This window comes from Parasteatoda tepidariorum, chromosome 7 (assembly GCF_982258835.1).
Source record: "Parasteatoda tepidariorum strain Cologne lab strain chromosome 7, Ptep-v5.0, whole genome shotgun sequence".
Taxonomy (NCBI): Eukaryota; Metazoa; Arthropoda; class Arachnida; order Araneae; family Theridiidae; genus Parasteatoda; species Parasteatoda tepidariorum.
The window spans coordinates 69,606,374-69,627,264 of record NC_141761.1 but is presented as its reverse complement, the minus strand read 5'-3'; the positions used below and the strand labels follow the sequence as shown (position 1 = coordinate 69,627,264).

Here is a 20,891-nt window from a genome sequence, read left to right as displayed (position 1 = left end):
TAATAAAGAATACTGAACTACTATGTTATCAGGAGACAAAAAAAAATATCGTAGAGATATTATTGACACCTGTGATGTTTTAAAAATTGTGATAATAGGTATCACTGCACGGAAAAAAACAATTCTGATAAAATTACCGTACTGTGTACCAGAAATACCATTACTGGTATTTCTGGTACCATTACCAGAATACCATTTTACCAGAAATACCATTACTATGTAATGGTATTTATGGTAAAAAAAACAGCATATTTCTAGTTGATGAAACCAAAATATACGGTATTTAAACCATTCATTTGATAGTTTTTCCGTTCATATGGTAACGGTTTAAAAGAAATTCTTGTTTTGAAAATTATAGTTCTTATTACCACACTTTTTGTGAAAAATACAAAACTGAAAAGTAAATTTCATCGAATGAATGGTTTTTCTGTCTTGCTTTAAGGTACTATGTTAAAATTACCAAATTTTATTGCATTTATCAAATTTATAGCACATTATTAAACCATATTTTATAGTTAATTTCACCAAAATCACTATTGAAGAGTATCGGGAAAAATTTCCGATCGTCTTTTTTTTTGTTCCCATAGAGCTAGAAACACTGGTAGTTTTACCATACTTTTTTTCTTAGTTTGGTAATGTATAATAAGAAAATCGTTTTTTGGTAATAGGTACCTTATATACTTATATCTGTACATAATAATAGTATTGTGGTATTAGGTTGAATATCATACCTTCTAGCGATTTAGTGTTGAGATAAATAACTGGCAATAAAAAAAAATAATTTATTCAAATATATAAACTATAGATATTGATTTTTTTTAAATAATTATTTAGTGGAATTTTCCGCCAAATATTTAGGCATGAATAGGATTAATATAGAAAAAAGTTTAATTATAATACTGATCTGATAAATTAAGAATATAAAACTTATACCATTGTTATTATTATTATCATTATAAGCTTTTTAACTTATTATATTCTGTAAGGAATGCATCCCGACATAATCGAAAGACGTTTAGTATTTTTATCAGCGATAAATCGCCTTTTGTGACAATCATTACTGTGACTTTTATCCATTATAAAAATTGTTCTTGATATGAATTAAAAAACGTTATAAGCCTTTCAATATTTTATGACATTATAGTGAACAGTTACATTTCTTTTTAAATTTCGGACTTACGTTTCAACATTTATAAAAAATTTATTTAAATAATTATTGAAACGTATCATTAGTTATAAAAAAACTATGTTTAAAGGTAATTTTTCCTTTTTTTATTTAAAAATCTTACAGTTTTGCAATCTCTCACAATTAACAGTCTCGCTATTTTTCTTTTAAAAAAAATACCCTAAGAAAACGAAAATAATTTTTTTCCCCACAATTTTCCTTTCAAGCACAATTTTTATTTTAATAATTCTTGTTACTTAATTTATTTTAATAGTTATTTTTGATTCTGTCATTGTATTATTTTCACTACATTTGATTTCATGTACTTTAAGGGACAGGCTTTAATCTACATAATAATGTATCAGACAGCAATTTCAACTTAAGTTTGTTATTTCAAACTTAGATGTGCAATCTCAAATTAATAGTTTTTTTTTTCATTTTATAAGATTTCGTAAATAATCTTATATTCCTCAGTTTCAATAAAATAAGTAAACAAATGCTTCTCGTATTCAAAGTGTTCATAATTTTCCTAAACAAATTTATTATTTTAGGATATATAGAATTTAAATATTGTAGCAATTAGTTTGTCAGTACACGCATCGAGATATATGAAAGAGATAAAAGAAAATTAATAAATTTAAAACTTTTCATTAATTTGATCATTCATGTTTAAATCTCAATATGTCTAAACTAAGTTTGTTATAAAAATGTACTTATTTGCTTTAGGTTTAATTAATTAGAATTTATAATTGAATGTGATGGAAATGCTTTTTGCAAAATATGTTTTTATAAAGATTGTAAAATTTCGTTAAAAAGATTTAAGATAATTAATTATTTTATATTTGAAATTCTTACCGTAAACTAATTTAAGTTAAACAAACAACTATATCATTGAAAACAACATTTCATTCTTAAATTTGCAAGCGAAAAATATAAAAATTTCAATAACAGAAAAATAATCTGTAGTTTAAAGATCGCAATTTAAAATTTTGATAATTAAATTCGAAACTAAATTGTTTCACAAATCACAATATGCTAATGTTTTCTTTCAAACTTTATTTTAGATAAATAAAAAAACTTGTTTTCAAACAGAAACATCGCATCTGTCAATTTTTTTTTTTTAATATTACTTACATGACGCTGATTTTGTCATGCACAGTTTGTTCATTATATGATTTATTAAATTAATTTATTTATTATGTGATTTATTAAATTAGATTAGCTATTATATGATTTATTATATTTATTTATTTATTATATGATTTATAGAAATATTATTACTATAAAACCATATGAAATTATTAGTAGCACAAATAATCACGAGTTCAGAATTCTCAATGTGCAATTAACAAGTACGAAGTATAGCAATCAGTGCCGCAATTTCCATGCTACATAAGACATACTGACAATCATCAAGATATTTCATCAAATTTCTTTTTAAAATACGCGATATTTTTCAAGAGATATTTTAAATTATACTAACTCATATTGAATGTTGTTCTTCAAAATGAAACATGAAATGGACCCTTTAAGCAAACCTTATTCTAAAAGAAATCAGTACAATAAAATTTATAAACTTTTTAGTGGTGTTGAATTAAATTGATAAAAAAAATAAAAATAACAAAATATTTTGATTCAAAATACTTTGCTTCTTTGCTTCAAAATACTTTGCTCTTACAAAATACTTTTTGATTCAAAATATCTTTAAGCTTGATAAAAAATTTTGAAAATATTTTTGAAAAAATCATAAATTATATAAACTTGTTTCGTGTATGAAGGATTTGAAGGAAATAAAGTTTATAAAAAAAGAATTTCTAAAATAAAGTTAATATGAATGGAAAAATACTTTGTTTAAAAAAAATTATGAACTTAGAATTTTAATGGATTTTCCTAAAATTCCGTAAGCCGATGCGTAGAAAATGCATATAAACTGCATTTTCCCTATAAAATTGCATAGAAAAATAATTCTCAAATGCTAACGAGTTTTCACAACGAAGCAAAAATTTATCTAAAAAAAAGAATATTTATATTAAATGAGATTCCAACCCAAACGTAAAGCACACATTCAGAATAAAATTAAAAACAGTCCCGCAGCATGGATAAAACAAATAATAACGTATCTCAAATATTTGCAAATGTCTTTCTATCAAACTAACTTTTTCGGCATTTTAATACACAAAAATCCAGTATTGATAAAGTGGAATGATAAGCTTTGATGTTTACTTAAGGATGTTTCGCAGAATGTTTCTATTCTCTTTCCAAACCCAAGTCAGGATGCCATAGTGATCAAACTGCTTCCCCCTCCCATCCTCCGAAAAAACTCATTTGTCATGGTGAGTTAGAAAGAAGTAGAGGGATGCTGAGAAAGAATACTCAGGAAAAGAATACTCCTACATCCACCCCTTTCCCTGGGGCATCCTTAGCTGTTATTGGATGCAGTATGAGTGATTACTGGTCAGTAGCGTCTTTTAAAGCAGAAGAATTGCCCTTTTGCTTTAACTATAAAGATAAAGGGAGGTATGGTCAAACATATGAAGAATTCATGTTTGTGTGAGATGGAAGAACATGTGTATATTAATCTACAAGTATGGTAGAAATGAACGTGAGAAGAAATGTTAGGATTTAGGGATGCATCTACGCAAACCAGATAAAGGAAATGAAGCTTTATGGGACGAAATAACGGGGCATGTGGTGGTTTCTATCATTAATGAATAGATCTTTTGATCTATTATATGAACATTGGCCATTGAATGGTAGCTTAGGATATAATATCAAAGTGAAATATTAGAGTTCATACGCATAAGTTAGAGATTCTTTTGCTCAGTAAAACGGATAAAATATTTCTGACTTTTGAAGTATTTAATGGTTTGTAACTACTTTTTTTTTCAACGCTGATTAAAGTTGTTAATTTTAAATAACGGAGATTGCATATTAAAAATGAATGATACCATACCATTTATATTTCCAGTATGAGTGATTACTGGTCTTCAAAAGCAGAAGAATTGCCCTTTTGCATTAATTATAAGGATAAAGGGAGGTATGGTCAAACATATGAAGAATTCATGTTTGTATGAGATGGAAAAACATGTGTATATCAATCTACAGGTATGGTAGAAATGAACGTGAGAAGAAAGGTTAGGATTCAGGGATGCATCTGCGCAAACCAGATAGAGGAAATGAAGCTTTATGGGACGAAATAACGGGGCATGTGGTGGTTTCTATCAGTAATGAATAAATCTTTTGATCTATTATATGAACATGGCCATTGAATGGTAGCTTAGGATATAATATCAAAGTGAAATATTAGAGTTCATACGCATAAGTTAGAGATTCTTTCGCTCAGCAAAACGGATAAAATATTTCTGACTTTTGAAGTATTTAATGGTTTGTAACTACGTTTTTTTTTCCAACGTTGATTAAAGTTGTTAATTTTAAATAACAGAGATTGTATGCTGAAAATGAATGATACCATAAAATTTATATTTCCAACTAATTTCAAAGTGTTATCTTACCAGCAAAGTTAAATAATTATTCTTATAGCAAAAAAGATTTATATTTTGCTTTATTTTATTTTTTAAAGGACACGAAATAAAAACTTTAAATAATAATAATATAACATTGAGAAAAAAATACTGAAATAAATTAGTTCATTCTGAAGTTTCCGCTTTAAAGTCGTCCCACCATTTTTTTTTTCGTTTCATCATAGCATTTTAAATAACTTTGAAGACTGCCATATTAAAATCACACCAATTTTCTAAATCTAATCAATACATTCATTTGACATTTATTTAAACTCGTCTTCAATGATATAAATTAAATCCACTGAATATGAAATTTATATTCTCCTCTTATTTTTTTATTTCTAAAAGATTTGAAAAAGATTTTTGAACAAAATAATTTTAATTACTAAATTACATCTCATTGTTACTTTTTATTGCATAATATCCAAACTGATAAAATACATCAATGTGCTGAATTTTCGTTACTGCAATGTTTTGTTAATACATGGAATAGGCAGCTGCCTTTCACTCAAATTCTCACTCTTCGTTATCCCCTCTCCCTTTGAAGTTGATATGTTATTACATTCAACAATTATAATTCCCTTAAGCAGCTGGCTGTTTTTTAATTCCTTCACAAAAGTGGCAGCGTAAGAAAATTCACCTATGCAACTGCAACTTAAAATGAATTTCACAAATTAGAGTGCCGTTGTTACTTGCTTCCAAAGAAATAATAAATACTTCTGATTAGCAATCTAAAAGAAAGACACATTTCGTCATGAGTTTTAAATGGCTGATTAGCACTACAGAGAAAGGTTGTTGTGAAACAATCGCCCCATAGCACATGCATTAGCAATTAAGAGTTTACCAACCCGGCATGCATTTAATGATGGTTTGGTATTCAGAACTTGTTCCTGTAATTTAAACTGCTGGAGTAAATAGCCAAAACAAAGTCATTAAAATATTTTATCTAAAAAGAACTTGAAGGTTACTTTGAGTTGTGGTACTTTTAGGCGAACTACAAATTGTTTTAGTCTCTGTACATTAATGTGGCCCTCTTATCATTTTTATGAGTACTCGGGCGATTTTATGAAAGTAGAATTTATTATTTAAGCAAACTTCATTAAACTTTCACGCAATCGAAGCCGTTGAAGTATAAAAATCATCACATCATATATATTTTTTTAAATATCTTTAAAAGAGAAAACCTTTTGTTTTATGACACATAATTCTTATTTTTAATGCACTTATCTCAATTTATTCAGGTTTCTCCGAAAATATTGAACTGAATTGTTCAAAGAAATGATTGATTGGGTTTGAAAAATTTATATTTTCGAAGAACTTACACATTTTGCAATAAAAGGCCACAAATTAAAAAATTTAGAAAAAAGCATTTTTTTACTAACAAATACTTGACATGTAACTCTTTTGTTTCACAACAAACATATTATCTTTAATAGACGCCATTTCGCAACATATTTTGTAGTTTTACGTTATCAATAATTCCTAAAGCTTTTGCAATTTTTTTGCTATAGGTAGTTAAATAACAACATCTTCTTCTCAAAAAATTGTACGTTTATTAATAGAAAGTACGTTTCTGCGTCTAATTTCCAATACCATCTTCACTATCTTAATTATTATTATTTAGTTAATTAATTAGCATATTTAAAGCTTGTTCTTCGAACTATTAAAATAGAGTGTTAGTAAGTGAGCATCCGATCTAAGTTATTCAGTGTGTTAACTATTTTTGCGCACTGGATTTGCATTTAGCTAGTTTACATCCTTTTCGTTAAAATACCAGTATTAAAATGTATTATAAAATAAAATATTGTTTAATTTGTACCCACTTTCAGTTTCTTGCAACATTTCTTCAATAACAAGTTGAGGTAATATATTTCAATCTGAACATGCTTCTACAGAATTGCTCTAATTTTTCCCTAAAAATAACAAAATTAGTTCATTGATTCTTTTACTTCAATTTGACATGACTACATTAGTAGGGATAATTAACGATCACTGAAAGCAAAAGACGTGACTTCGAATGAATTAATCATTGATAGTACGCATCCCTGTAAGAGATGATTTGAAAAGGGGAAAGTGCCAGGGAGTTCTCGTAATTACTGCTATTCCTCCCCTCGAATCTAGGGAAAATAAACGAGTAAAATACTGTGAAGAGGAAAATTTGCCACAGATTTATTAAGAAATTTCTTGAAAATGAAGTAGGGGGAAATTGAAAAGTTAAAGCCAGAAATTCTCGCCAACTTTTAATGATTTACGGTTTCTTAGGCGAGTAAACTATTGTAATGAATTGATTTAGGGAATTTATCCAGTATATTCATCAATTATGCGATAAAGGGAAAACATTTTTAACTGAAAGGGAATACGAGGTACCGAATTAAATGCGGTAAAGGACTTAGTTTCATTTCTCATATTTAACACTTAAATCAGTGTCATTTATTTAGGAACTTAAAATCTGAATGTCTGTATTAAAATATTGCACTTTAACGTGAAATATTTGTCGAGAGAATGTGTAAATGAACGTGAAATTTTTATGATTTTTAAGCTTTTAGCACATTACTTAAAGCATCAACAAATCCACTTTATACAATATTAAAAAAAAAAATACTAGAGGGCTTCAGCCCCTTGCTCGCTATTGCTTACCACCCCTTAATGATTGCTATGCAATTATTTTTTGTTTCTTTCAAAATAGAGTATTTTATCGTAATTTTTCCGGAATTTCTTACAATATTAGTACAAGGTTTTTCTACGTAAGTTGAAATTGTTTACACATCTACCATACTATAAGGAATTATATTTACTTACCCTTTCCCCCCCCCCTCCGTTTAAACATTACCCTTAGGATTATATTAAGATATATCAGTAAACGTAAGTAGTCTGGAAAGGGATGTTTAGCCCCTATTCGCAGCCGCTCACCAATCCCGTTAATTGCGTCGCAATAATTGCTGTTTCTGCACTGAAAGAAATTCCGGATAAAATTATGATACTGAGTACAGCATTCGTGAAATCTATTTTATCATGAAATCCATTTTAATCGTAAAAGTTTATACTAATGTTTCTACAGTAATATGTATTTAATTATAATGATTCGGTGATTTTACAGTAAAAATTACGCCGCGTTAGATTTTTTTTGTTCCGTAAAATCACGGTAATCTTACGAAAATAACAAATAATGATAATTTTACTGTAGAATGAATTTGACGGTAAAAATTACCGTCAAGCAGTGTGCCAGTACTTTTTATTATACTATCTGTAATATTTTAGCAGTAAATGAGTAATGATTTTTGTTTTTAGCATTTATACCTATACATTTATTCTCTTGTTCCATAAAACTCAGAATAATAAGCTAGGTATTTCTTTTTACTTTCTATTCTTTTTAGAGAAACACAATCTTACGGAATTCACTTCACAAAAAGCTCTTGAATCACAAACTGCAATTTATTTTGACACGAGCATATGTTAGTCGTGGAACATTGTAGTCGAAGTAAATACATACTACTTTCCATCACACGCAGAAACAACCACTTCTCCTAATGTCTCTTCACATAACGTATCCCAATGTTCGGAAATCCCAAATAAATCAGCTGCGGCATTCGGAAATTTTCACCCTTGCTGCCACCGCTCGTCCATAAACTCTGCTTCAACTATCGTGGTGGAATGTTCCTCTAGCGTGCCGGCCTCTGAGGCGTTGATGTAAGTAACATAACATCTGGCAACACGCAGAGAGCAAGACTTCGTGATGGGTCGCGCTAATCTTCGCAGAGGAACGTTAAGCTTAGTTGCGTGAGTGTTGCTTGTCAACACATTGAATTATGGTGTCTGTGTAATAGTTCACTTTGAACTGCGTTCGAGAGTATTTGACTTGTTTCCGTGGTTAAAGCTGAAGAGGATTTTAATGGATTGTCGTGGTAGTTTGAATCTTTGCCTGAGTGCAGTTCACTTGTGTAGAGTATCACATAAATTTAATAATCTGTGTTTCCAGTTTTAGTCGTAGCATTTCATTCATTTATCAAAATACTGCGTTAAATATAGACTTAAGTTGGTGTTAATTTTCAGAATGTTTTGAAATCACTCAAAATTTTATACATCTATTAAGTTAGATAAATGATACGAAGTGCACCTGTATCATTGAAAAATTTTCAGTTAGTATTAATTATTTTTATTTCGTAAAGTTTACTTCAAAGCGTGAGGTATTATAAAATTAGTTTCATGAAAACAGGCCTAAGGCACATGAGCATAAAATAAATGATGTTACGCGTCGTTTATGCCACAATATGAGATTTATCAGAATCAGAATAATAAAACATCTCTCAACTTATGACATATTTTGGATTAAGTCCAAATCCTCTTCCAATGTCTATGTCCAAACATATTATTTATAAATTTCGTATCATGATTCAGAGTTCAAGATGGTATCAAGGTTACTAGTATAGTTAAAATAGAATGGTAAACAAACCATGAATAGTACATAAAACTCTCTCTCTTTGGTAAATATATTAATGTTCTGATTACTATATTACAGAATTCTTATAAATTATAAGTGCGGACAGAGGAAATTTGTATGATTAATTATATTAAAAGAGATTCAAAAAGCATGTTTTTTTCACATTTTAAAATCACTCAAATTTTAACATTTAAAATATCAATTAATAACTATAAATAACTTATAAATTAATCATTAATCAATTAATAACTTATAAATTAATCATTAACCATCATTTCATTATTCTACTTAGTCTTCATACAAGCCTGTTTAAGATGTAAAAAATACTATGTTAAGTGATTTTTACCTTGGATTTCGAATAGGGTTTCATCAACTTTACAAAAATTGAATTAACATGAATTTCCACTAATCTCTCTGCTTGCTTGCTGTACTGTCATTTAAAATTCCTAATAGTTGACGGGTCTTGAGTTAAAATTGACTATACTGACAGGGGGAATAAAATCTACAATGTAAATAGACAGTACTGAGGTTGTAATTTAAAAGCCATGCCAAAATTTATGCGCTTACAACAAAGCAAAATTCAATCAGTTTATTGGGAGAGAGATAAAATACGAATATAAGCTACCATTATTGTATTATACTCATGGATCAGCTTCATTTTGAACATTTAAGTTAAATAGTTGTTTTAATACAAAAATCTTCAATTTTTCAACAGTTTTTCATGATTTTAAAAAAATATATAATATTACGTATCTTTCAAATGATGCAAATATTACGTTTTTATCTGAATTAAAACGTGAGATATAATTTAGTTTCATTTTTTCCCTTTTAATATAAATAACGCAGTTATGACTTTAAATGAATTTTTCTATCATAATTTTTTTCACATATTTAAAATTTTGAATTATTATGCTTCAGAAACTACTTGAGAAAACTACTTGAAAGTTGAAATACGAATTTTTCAGATCAATAAGATTAGAGTTTTGCGTCCATAACTTTTGTTTGAAAAATAATGCATTGAAAAAGCTGAAATTTTACAACAATAAAAAAACACATTAAAAAGATACATCTAAAATATGATATCTATTAAGATATCATATGCAAGATTTCATCTTTTTTAGTATTACCTTCAAATTTTAAAGTTTTGTAAAAGTCATCCAGATATTTTTTTTATCTTCACATGAAAATTATTTCTTGAACAGCAGACTCTATATACAGTTCTTGTTATTAACTGGCAATGATTTCTACTCTTTTCTGTTTTTTTTTTACGGAAAAAATAATGATTTATTTCTCAAAAGTTGTTTTCATTCAAAATAAAAAAAAGGGAATAAATAAATAATTACAAATTTGGTTTGTGCCTATGAATATTTGCCACTAGAAGTCTGGTATGAGTCGACATATATAAGAAGCAATACTTTAGCTATCACATTTATTTTTAGTTACTAGCAAAAATTAAATAGATAGTCTAAATTAAATATTTATTTAATTTTTTAAGATGGAAAGGAAGAAAAAAATGCTCTCAGGTATAAGGTATGAACCTTCATAAATAAAAAATAACGAAAAATAGGAAATTCTACTATATAGAAATACAAGATATTTTCCTAATGTAATCGAAATGAAATTACATACAGACGTCAGTTACCTAAAATGGACAATCAGTCATGACTGTCTGGAAGGCAAAATACACTGGAGGCCAGTCACCCCCCAGCAGTGATAAAGTAGTCATTCATTTCCAATCAGGCAACTGGAGAGCCATTAATTCCACCAAGAAATTTACGCCAACAAACAGCTGTAGCTACGCCAAACTGATTAGATTAGAACATATCAGCTTCACGACAGAAATGGGCCAATTTAAATTGTCATGAGTTCCACAAACAGTGCCGGAAGGAAACAGCTGAAACTCTCATCATTTGGGTCGAATAGCCAGCGTCCACTATCGAGGGATGTTTGTAATAAAGCTTTACGCACATATCTCTGCCAAGCAAGCATTAACGAGTCTTCGTTCCCCACCCATATGCTGCCATCTCCAACCCTAATGCGATATGGGTGCTTCATTGGGACTGTCATCGGTTTCTGGCTGTTGATAAAGGCTTTTACCATTTCTCCCAGACAATAACGACATACAGGAGGCCCATTTACCGGACCCTTCCGAGAAGGAGTTGTCAATTGTCAACACCGCTGCAATTTCTGCTCATCAGCTGAACTCATAAGTATAGACTAGGCTTCAAAAGACTAGTGGCCCATAAATTATCGCTGGGAATAGAAAAATTATTGAAATATGAGTGATAATTTATCAATAATTAAGATACAATAAAAGCGTGCTAAATTACATTAGAACTTTGATTTAACGTCTCTCGTCTGATTGGACAAAAGCACCGTGAATAACGAGACGTTGAAATATCGGGGACGAAAAGTTCCCATGAGAACTAAAATTTAAATACATACTAATTGAACTACATTTTTCTAAATACAATCTGACACTCAAATGTGGTTTATTTAGTGAAGAGAAACTTACATTATTTTAATGAAGAAAAAAAAAATCGCAATTTTTGTTACTTTTTATTTTTATTATTCTTATTATTATTTCTGTCTCAGAGTACACAATGCATTTTCCATCAGTTCCAAGGCATCCATTGTGTGGCAAAATGGGAAAATGTCTCGGAACTTCAGTATCAATGGGAAGCAGTATTAGTGGAAGTTTTAAATACTGAGATTTTTTTTTTAAATATTATTGATGCAGGATATTAAAGGGGACCAGGCTGACAATACGTTAAAAGCAAGAACTCCTTATATACTGGTGACGTTAAATTTAAATTTTACTGTATTTATTTTAATAGTAGATTACAAAATAAGACAGGAGTGTTAGTTATAAAAAGGCATTAAACCTGAAAATGTTTCAATATACTACAAAAAAATCTTAGTTTTTAAATTAACTGAAAATAATACATCATATTGAAAACCTAAAATAAATATACAAAATTTAAACAGCAGGGTATTAAATGCCCGTTTTAAACCTCTATACCACAAAAGTAAGCAATTTTCGAGAAAATGTATGTTTTACTGTCTATTCCTTTTATTATATCTATACTTTATTTTTAATATGTAATAAATACTCCAGTTTTTATACGGCTTGATGTTTATGAAATCATCAATACGGGTATTCTTATATTGTCTTAACAGGACAAAAGTGTTAACTTCGACTCAAAGCACATTGTTAACTTCAAAATCGTCTTAGTAAAGACTCTTCCATCGCTTAACATTCAAAGCTTCTTTTCCTATTTGAACCAGCCATGGATTCGATATTCAAAACGATAATAAATAAATAAATAAAGTACGTAAAGATTAAATTATAGCTTTTCCAATTATCCCTAATTTCTACCGGTTTGGAAATCTCTTTACTTTTAGTTTACAGTTACGTGATCTCATTTTTTTTTACTCTCGCATTGGATAATCAAAATAAATATTTATTATTCAAATAAAATAAATTTAAAACAACCAGTTTTCTTAATACTAAAGTATAATTCACATGTAAACAAAATTACTCAGAATATTTTACTTACTTTCTAGTGAAAAGGAATAGGTATTTTTTTTTAAAAAAAATGGAAAGGTTACTGTAAATTATGGCTACGCTAATTGTTACTAAACGTCTAAGGCCAATTGTTTTATTATAAACAATTACTATTTATGTTTTACATTATAGAAAAATACTACTGCTTATCTCATATGCCAATTAAATCTTAATGTAAGCATTTGAGTTGAAATGCTTTTTTAACATATCAAAATTTTAAAAATATCACTAAATCAAAGTTACATTCTTACTTTAGAGAAATTCTTACTTTAAGTAATTTTTTTATTTAAAATCAAAATCTAACTATCTAGTTAAATCATTAAATTTCGCATTCTGTAGACATGATATTTAGAAGAAAAATACATTCAGTTATGCGTAATTATCACACGTTTATGAGGGTATTTTCATTAAATTACACATACAAGAATCAATTACTTAAATTAAAGACTATATTCAGTGCGTTGAAGAGTTTCAAAACGAAAGTTAAGATAATTTGTTAAAAAATTCTTAAAAAATGGCTTTAAATTCCATATATTTTTTTTCCATTTTGAGTCCTACCACAATCTAATTACAAGAAAAGATGATGCCTAGATCACTTTTTGGAACTAGTTTTTTTTTAATTTTTCAAATTGTAAATCGAATTTTAAGTCTAGACATGGAAGAGACTAGACAGTTGAAAATTCAAAGGAATGCGCTTAATGTTCCTTTTAATAAAGATTATAATGTAATAAATTATTATTGATCATAAATTTTGTATTATACAACTCAAAAGGTTAAAAAGTGAAGAATAATTGACAATTTGCTTACAATTTCGTTTCACCACCGAAAGATTGCAAAATTTATTGCTACACAATTCAAACCACAAATTTAAGCAATGATAACTTGCAATGAAATGTAACTGTATATTAGGGAAAATAATTTCAAACCCAGTCGCAAATTGTTTAAAAGGGGCTGGTTTGGCTGACGGTTTGCTTTTTTGTATATGAATTTAGTTTACGAAGCGAAGCAAAAAATTTAAATTTAAAATAAATTTGTTAAGATGCGTTTGATTTATCAGAACTATTTTCTATTATTAAAATTATTTCTCATAAATAAACAGGAAAAAGGCTAGTAAAGGCTGTTTGTAGTATTTTTCTAATTTGAAAGTAAAAATGTGACCTTTTTAAGCCCAATTCTATGAATAATAATTTAAAAACTTCTATTTCAATATCAAAAGCAAAATTTATACGAGATAAAAAACCTAAAATGGTCATTTTTTGGGATCATTAAATAAGCTAATGTACATTTTTTGTCCATACCTTTTCTTTGCGAGAAATAAAATTTATTTCATAATTAAAAATGATCAAAATTACATGCCAAAATATGAAAAAAAAAGAAAAGAAAGCTTTCAGTTCACTGTGAGTAATGTCAGACACTTTTTTTCCTACTTCTTTCTTATCGAAACTTATCAGTTACTACAAATTTAGACATGGATTGACATTATACAAATCTTCATTTTCTAATTTTGACCGTATAAAAAAAGCGTCAAAATCGCTTTTATGCAAGACGAAATAGTATTGAAGCATCTTCTTTTGGAAGAGGGAGAAAGAATAATTAAAAGTAATTTTATATGAAGTTGTTTCTCAAGTGAATTATGCATCACCAGTTGCCACTACAAAAGTTAAGTTGCCAGTTAAAACCAGTTGCCAGTATCAAAAACCCTTTGAAATCCACACAAAGGCAAAAAAAAAAAATGCTTTAATATGATCGTGAAATTCCTTTCTGTTTCAAACACTAAAAACAAGCTTCGTAGACCATTTTCGAGGGTTTCAAAGTTTCCTGATTCTGTTCCAAGTGAAAAGATTAACCATTTGAATCAGACATTTTTAGTTTATTTTATAGCCGTCAATGAACAGCCGACCCAATTTTTCGGGTTTACGACAGCCAATGTTGAACTCCGTAGCCTTATAACTTTATACCCAATCCAGAAGGCAAGAGAACTTCCGTATGAAGTATAGGGAGAAATTTACCTTCGTGGAGAATTTTTTAATGGAACTAACTCACATTTGCGTTACATGGTAAAAAAAAAACCACGAACACCTTCCACGGTTAGCCTAACGGCAAGGGGAAGTCTAACCCATGATCCGTCTACCACTGAGGTTATATTTCACGTCAGTACGAGCCAGGTGCGGAATTTATATCAACCAGCTATCGCTGGGATTCGAACCAGGTTCACCTTGTTGGAAGAGGAACAGTCTATCCCCTGAGCCACCACGGCTCTAAATCAGAATTCACTATTTGAACACTAGTGTTCTAGAAGTTGACTATTTTGGTAGCGGAGGTTTAATGGGCAAGGTGGATTTTAGGTTTAACAGCTGCACATCACTCCATGCTTTTGAAAGAAAATTTTCGGCTAGTGTATAATGTTGTGTCCTTTGATCCCCATGTTTACCCATTCAGGGATATACAGTGAATTCGCGATAACTCGAATCTGATAGGACTGACAAAAAACTTCGACACATCGGAAGTTCGACTTACCGTTAGTTTTGGTTTTGGACTTTCAAAATATTGTCGGATTATTTAATTAATGCTTATTAATTACAAATCCTCTAAATGCTTACAATATTTAAGATCATTTTTCTGACAAGCCATTTACTATGAGACTGTTTGAAGCTCTTTATGATACCCTGGTCCATCGGGTGCAACTTTGCTGTTGTGTTTGGCTGGAGAAACTGCAAGTTTACTGCTTTCAAATTAGGTGGATCACTATGCGCTGTGCACTTATCCATAAAGAGTATCACTTTTCTCTTTTTAGCGAAGAATTTCCGATCCAATTTTCTTACATAGTCTTCAAATAAAACTGATGTCATCCAAAACTTTTGGTTAGACTTGTAATCCAAAGGATACATTTTTACATTCTTGAAACATCGGGGATTTCGGTATTTTCCGATAACAAGTATGGGCAATTTCTCTGTCCCAGACGCATTTCTTTCAACTAGGACAGTCAAACGTTCCTTGCTCATTTTACCCCCTGAGCAGTTTTCATCCTTAAACATCATAGTCTTATTTGGAAGACATTTAAAAAATAAACCCATTTCATCAAAATTGAAAACATCATTTTAACTGTATCCTTGAAGTAAATTTGGTAACGTTTCATTTAACCACTGTTCACCTACTTCAAGAGGGACAGTTTTTGCTTCTCCATGAAGAGTGCGAAAAACATTGTGTGTGTATTGCAAAGGAGGGGGAAAGATATCAGCTCCTAGTTTTTTTTCTTGCTTTAAAAGATCCAAAAAAAATCGGGTTAAAGGGAGTAAAATTCGAGTAATCGAGAATAATTAACATGAAATTGAAGATAAATGGGTCGGGACCTCATAAAAAAATCGTGTTATAGTAATATTCGAGTTATCGTACTTCGAGTTATAGCGAATTGACTGTATTAGGAACTGATTTAATTTTATGGGACCGCAACATGCCACAAAATACAGCTCATGTATCGACGATTTTTTGGAAAGGGAATGTTTTAGCCGAGTGGATTAGCCAGCCCGATCTCCTGATTTTATCACTAGATAAAATGTCTGAGACGCTATAAAAAAAAGCTTTTAAATGTCTCGTAATTTTGACCACCAGTCTGCCCCAATATAGAATATCTTAATTTTTAACCATATTGACTCGTCAAAAATTATAAAAATATTAATGTTAAATTTTAAACATTCAAGTAATTAAAATGAAAAACATTTGCACATAATAAAATATTTCTCCCTCTACTTTTACACCAACTTCAGTTATCTTTTACTATGATTGAGGATTTAGAACATAATGCAAGTAAAATAGTATATTAAAGGGAGGGATCTTAGAAGACATAGTGGGCTGTAAAATCTTTAACTACATATAGATATCTTTTTTTCTTGAAGCTTTTGAATATTTAATTTATGTTAAAATTTAATACTGATGTATTTTTCTTCCACTTTGAATATAAATTTTGACAGAACTTAATTTATAGAGTATCTTCAAAAAATTCACACCAATTTTATTTAATCTTTCAGAAGTCAAGAGATGAGAAATGAAATGCTCGGTCAGCCAGCTATTTGGTCGGCTATGGATTCTGATCTTAGCTGCAGCTTTGTTGGACCACCGAAGTTCGTTATTCATAAAAGCAGCTCCAAGCCTGAAACCTCTCGCCCAACTATCCCCAGAAGCGGAAGATTGCCCAAAGTGGGACGAAAGCCCGTGGTGCCCATGCTACCAGTTCGAAGACGGACTCTTTTTAGAATGTCCAACTACAGGTATTCCCCAAATAAGAACTACCCTCTCACTCATAGAAGTGCCCATCAAATCGCTTGGCATCTATCACCTGGATAAAAATACCACCATTCTTCCTCCGAAGGTTTTCGCTAACGCGTCCATATCCCATTTGCTCATGTCATACACTAATCTTGAAAGCATCGATGAATATGCTTTTGCCGGACTGGATGATACTTTGGATAGTTTATCCATTGTAAACAGCAGACTAAAAGAAGTTCCGCAGAAAGCACTGAACAATCTTAAAGCTCTGAAGTCTGTCGATTTTGATTCCAATGAAATACAAAAGGTTGACAGCTACGCATTTTACGGTGTGCCTTTGACAACTGTAAATTTGCAGAGCAATCAGATTGACACTTTGTCCGAATATGCTTTTGGTGGACTGGAAAATACATTGCAAGAATTGATACTCATTAACAACAAACTATCTAGATTTCCTCTAAACGCACTTAGACGTTTGAAAAAACTAAAAACCTTAAAATTTGTGAAAAATTCCATTAATGACATTGTTGACGACGGGTTCACGCGTTTTACCGATCTTGAAACGCTTGACATGAATTCCAATAAACTGAAAGAGCTCCATGACAGAAGTTTTGTTACCATGCCAAGATTAGTAGTTCTTTCTTTACAAATGAACCAACTAGTCAGTTTAGATGACAGAGTTTTTATCCATGTAAGGGAATTAGAGAACCTAGACCTGAGTCACAACAGAATTGTGATGCTCAATCCAAGGGTTTTAAATCCCTTGCACAAATTAAGAACTATAGATCTGAGTTTTAATCATTTACATTCCATTGAAGGTGGTGTTTTTCACAACTTGACTCAGCTAAGGGAAGTTTTTTTGTCTAATAATAATATTTTAAAAATAACAAATGACACTTTGTATAACAGTTCTCAAATATCTGTTCTTTTCTTGCACAATAATGCTATAACATCAATTGAATTCGGCTCGTTTCAATCACTTCAAAATCTTTACCAGTTACAGTTATCTTTTAACCAGTTAAGAGAAATTCATTCACTCCTGTTTAAAAATAACAGAGAACTGCGATCTTTATCCATGGATAATAATTTAATAACAGATATTCAACCGGGAACGTTTCAAGAACTGATTGAGCTGAGAGATCTTCGTCTGCAAAATAATCTATTGAAGATAATTAGAAAAGGCAGCTTTTACTCGCTCCCTAATCTACAGGAGTTGCACCTTCAGTTCAACAGGGTAGAAGTTATTGAAAAAGAAGCTCTTCAAAGCTTAGCCAATTTGCAGCATTTGAATATTCAGGGAAATAAACTAATCGAAATGGGAGATATTCTAAGCAGATATCCATCCAGCTTAAGGTCTCTTCAAATAAACCACAACGATATTGCTGTATTACATGAAAATAGTCTTACAGGTTTAAACAAAATGGAGATTTTGTGGTTAGATTGCAACAAAATTAAGAAACTTCAAAAAGAAACCTTCAAAGATCTTACTGAAGTACAGAAACTTTACCTGGACCACAATTCCATTTCTATTATCGAGGAAAACACGTTCTCTGAAATGAAGCGTTTGAATTATTTAAACTTGGAGCATAACAACTTGAATCACTTAAATGCAAATATGTTTTTAGGTGCTATTAGTTTAGAAGAAGTTTACCTATCGCATAATAAAATAATGGACATTGAACCATTGGCATTCCAAAGTCTAAAGAATTTGCGTATTTTGCACCTTTCCCAAAATCAAATTTATGTCCTTCGTAAGTACATGTTCGAAGATGCAAATCAATTAGAAGAATTGACTCTTGCAAATGCTATGATCGAAAGTATAGAAGATCACACATTTAGCCACCTAAGTAATCTTATATCCTTGGATTTATCTCATAATCGTTTTATTATGGTAAAAATAACGTTTCTAACAAACTTAAGGAGTCTCGATTTAAGTTACAATAATTTAACTGATAGGGATGGCATTGAACTACAAGGTCTTAGCGGGTTAACGCATTTAAATTTGGATTATATTGGAAGCGATAAGGTTCACAGTTACCTCTTTGAATCTCTAACTGACCTGCATACTTTACATCTTAGTGGAAATGGAATGAAGCAGCTTGATTCTAATTTGCTTTTTAATTTAGTGTCTTTGAAGGAACTTTACTTAGATAATAATGAGCTTCCATCAGTACCTAAGACTGCTATTAGGAAGTTACCGAAACTTGAAGTGTTATCGATTGTTAGAAATAAAATTAAGATTGTTCCAAATATGGTATTCAGTGAAAATTTTAATTTGAAGAAGTTGAATTTATCTGGAAACGGTATAAATCTGATCGAAAAGAAAGCATTTCACAATTTGACAAAATTAGTTGATTTAGATTTATCAAATAATTTCCTAACAGCTCTCCCAGGAGGCGTTTTTGAAACCTTATCTGAGTTGGAAAAATTATATTTGGATAAGAACTCATTTACTTTTGTTCCAAACTCCGTCCTATTTTCACCTTTGTCAAGTTTAAAGTTTCTATCAATTGATGATAATGAATGTCTTCGCATCAGAGAGGACATGTCTTCAGTAGATCCACACCACAAAATACAACACCTGAACATCAGCAATAGCAATATTTCAGTCATAGCTTCTCATGACTTTTTAATGTTTCCAGACCTGCTTGTCTTGACTTTGCGAGAGAATGTTATTGCTAAAGTATCCCCAGGTGCGTTCAAGCCTCTTACGCAGTTAGTTTTTCTGGATCTTGGATATAATGAGTTAGACATTTTACCTGAAGAAAGGTTTTTCGGCTTGATGAGATTAGAATCACTGAATTTGACACACAATCACCTTTTGGAATTCCCCTCTATACGAGAAGAAATGAAATATCTCACAAGTTTGGACTTATCATACAATAAACTCATCAAAATAGACGGTAATAACTTTGACAGCCTCTACAACATCAAGTATCTGAATTTGAGGTCCAACCAACTGACTTGGATATCCCCAAGTGCTTTCGACAATCTGTCTAGCTTACTTGAGTTAGATATAAGCCATAACCAGATCAAGCATTTAAGTAGTAGTGTGTTAGTTCCAGCTGAAGTTCGAATGACGACGCTTAAGCTCTCAGGTAATTCTGAATTTACTTGTATTATTTTAACTTACACGCTATCTGGGTAAACGTTTCCGGACATCCAAATGTAGGAACTCGGTGAATCTTGAGGCACATATTATAAGACGCTGGTTCCTCTTTTGCATTGATGACAGCCCGGACATGTCTGGGGAAATATTCCTCCAGTATATGATAGATGGTTATGAGAATTTACATCCAGGGGTCCATCACATTTGAAGTGATTGTTCGCAGCGAGGATGGTCGATTTCACTGGCTATGTTATCTGTGTTTGAATTTGTAGGGCATATCAGATTTTGCAGTTTTTGAATACCCATTTCGTCTAACCATAGCAGAGCAATTCACGACATGAGAATGGAGCAGTTACCCTGCAGGGAGGGAAATAGACCATCCCAGACACATTGCCATAAATTTCTAGGAGCAGCATTGTCTAGAATTTCCGCATTCATCTCATAGTTCATGTTTCCAACCACAAGAATTACGAGACTCAGACGAAATGAAAAACGCCCCCACTATATGAGCAGATCCACTTTAAGTGATTGTCCGGATACTTTTGACCAGATAATGAATAAAATATTCCATATGTAATTAAATAAAAGATCAAACTTTTTTGAGTTAAAGTAAAGTAACAAACATTTGTAAGCACTTTAATAGTTCGTTGGAAAAAAAAACAGTAATTTAAAGTCAAATTTCTAAATTATGAATTTTGACGTCCTGACTAGATTCAGATTGAATCAATGAAGAAAAGAATGTATCGCTATTGGAGGGGTCAATTTTTCATATAATTCTTAATTTATTACATACTTTCACAATTATAATACTTTTTAAGTATATTTAA

General features: G+C 30.4%; 1 protein-coding gene across 1 annotated transcript in view; it reads left to right on the top strand.

The window, feature by feature from the left end:
* Window positions 1-20,891, top strand: part of LOC107440219 (uncharacterized) — a 263,805-nt gene that overhangs the window by 232,354 nt on the left and 10,560 nt on the right. The window contains exon 3 of the mRNA XM_021148154.4: window positions 16,718-20,053. Coding sequence (XP_021003813.2) covers window positions 16,735-20,053 — 3,319 coding nt within the window. The 5' untranslated portion in view covers window positions 16,718-16,734. The remainder of the gene's footprint in view (window positions 1-16,717; window positions 20,054-20,891) is intronic.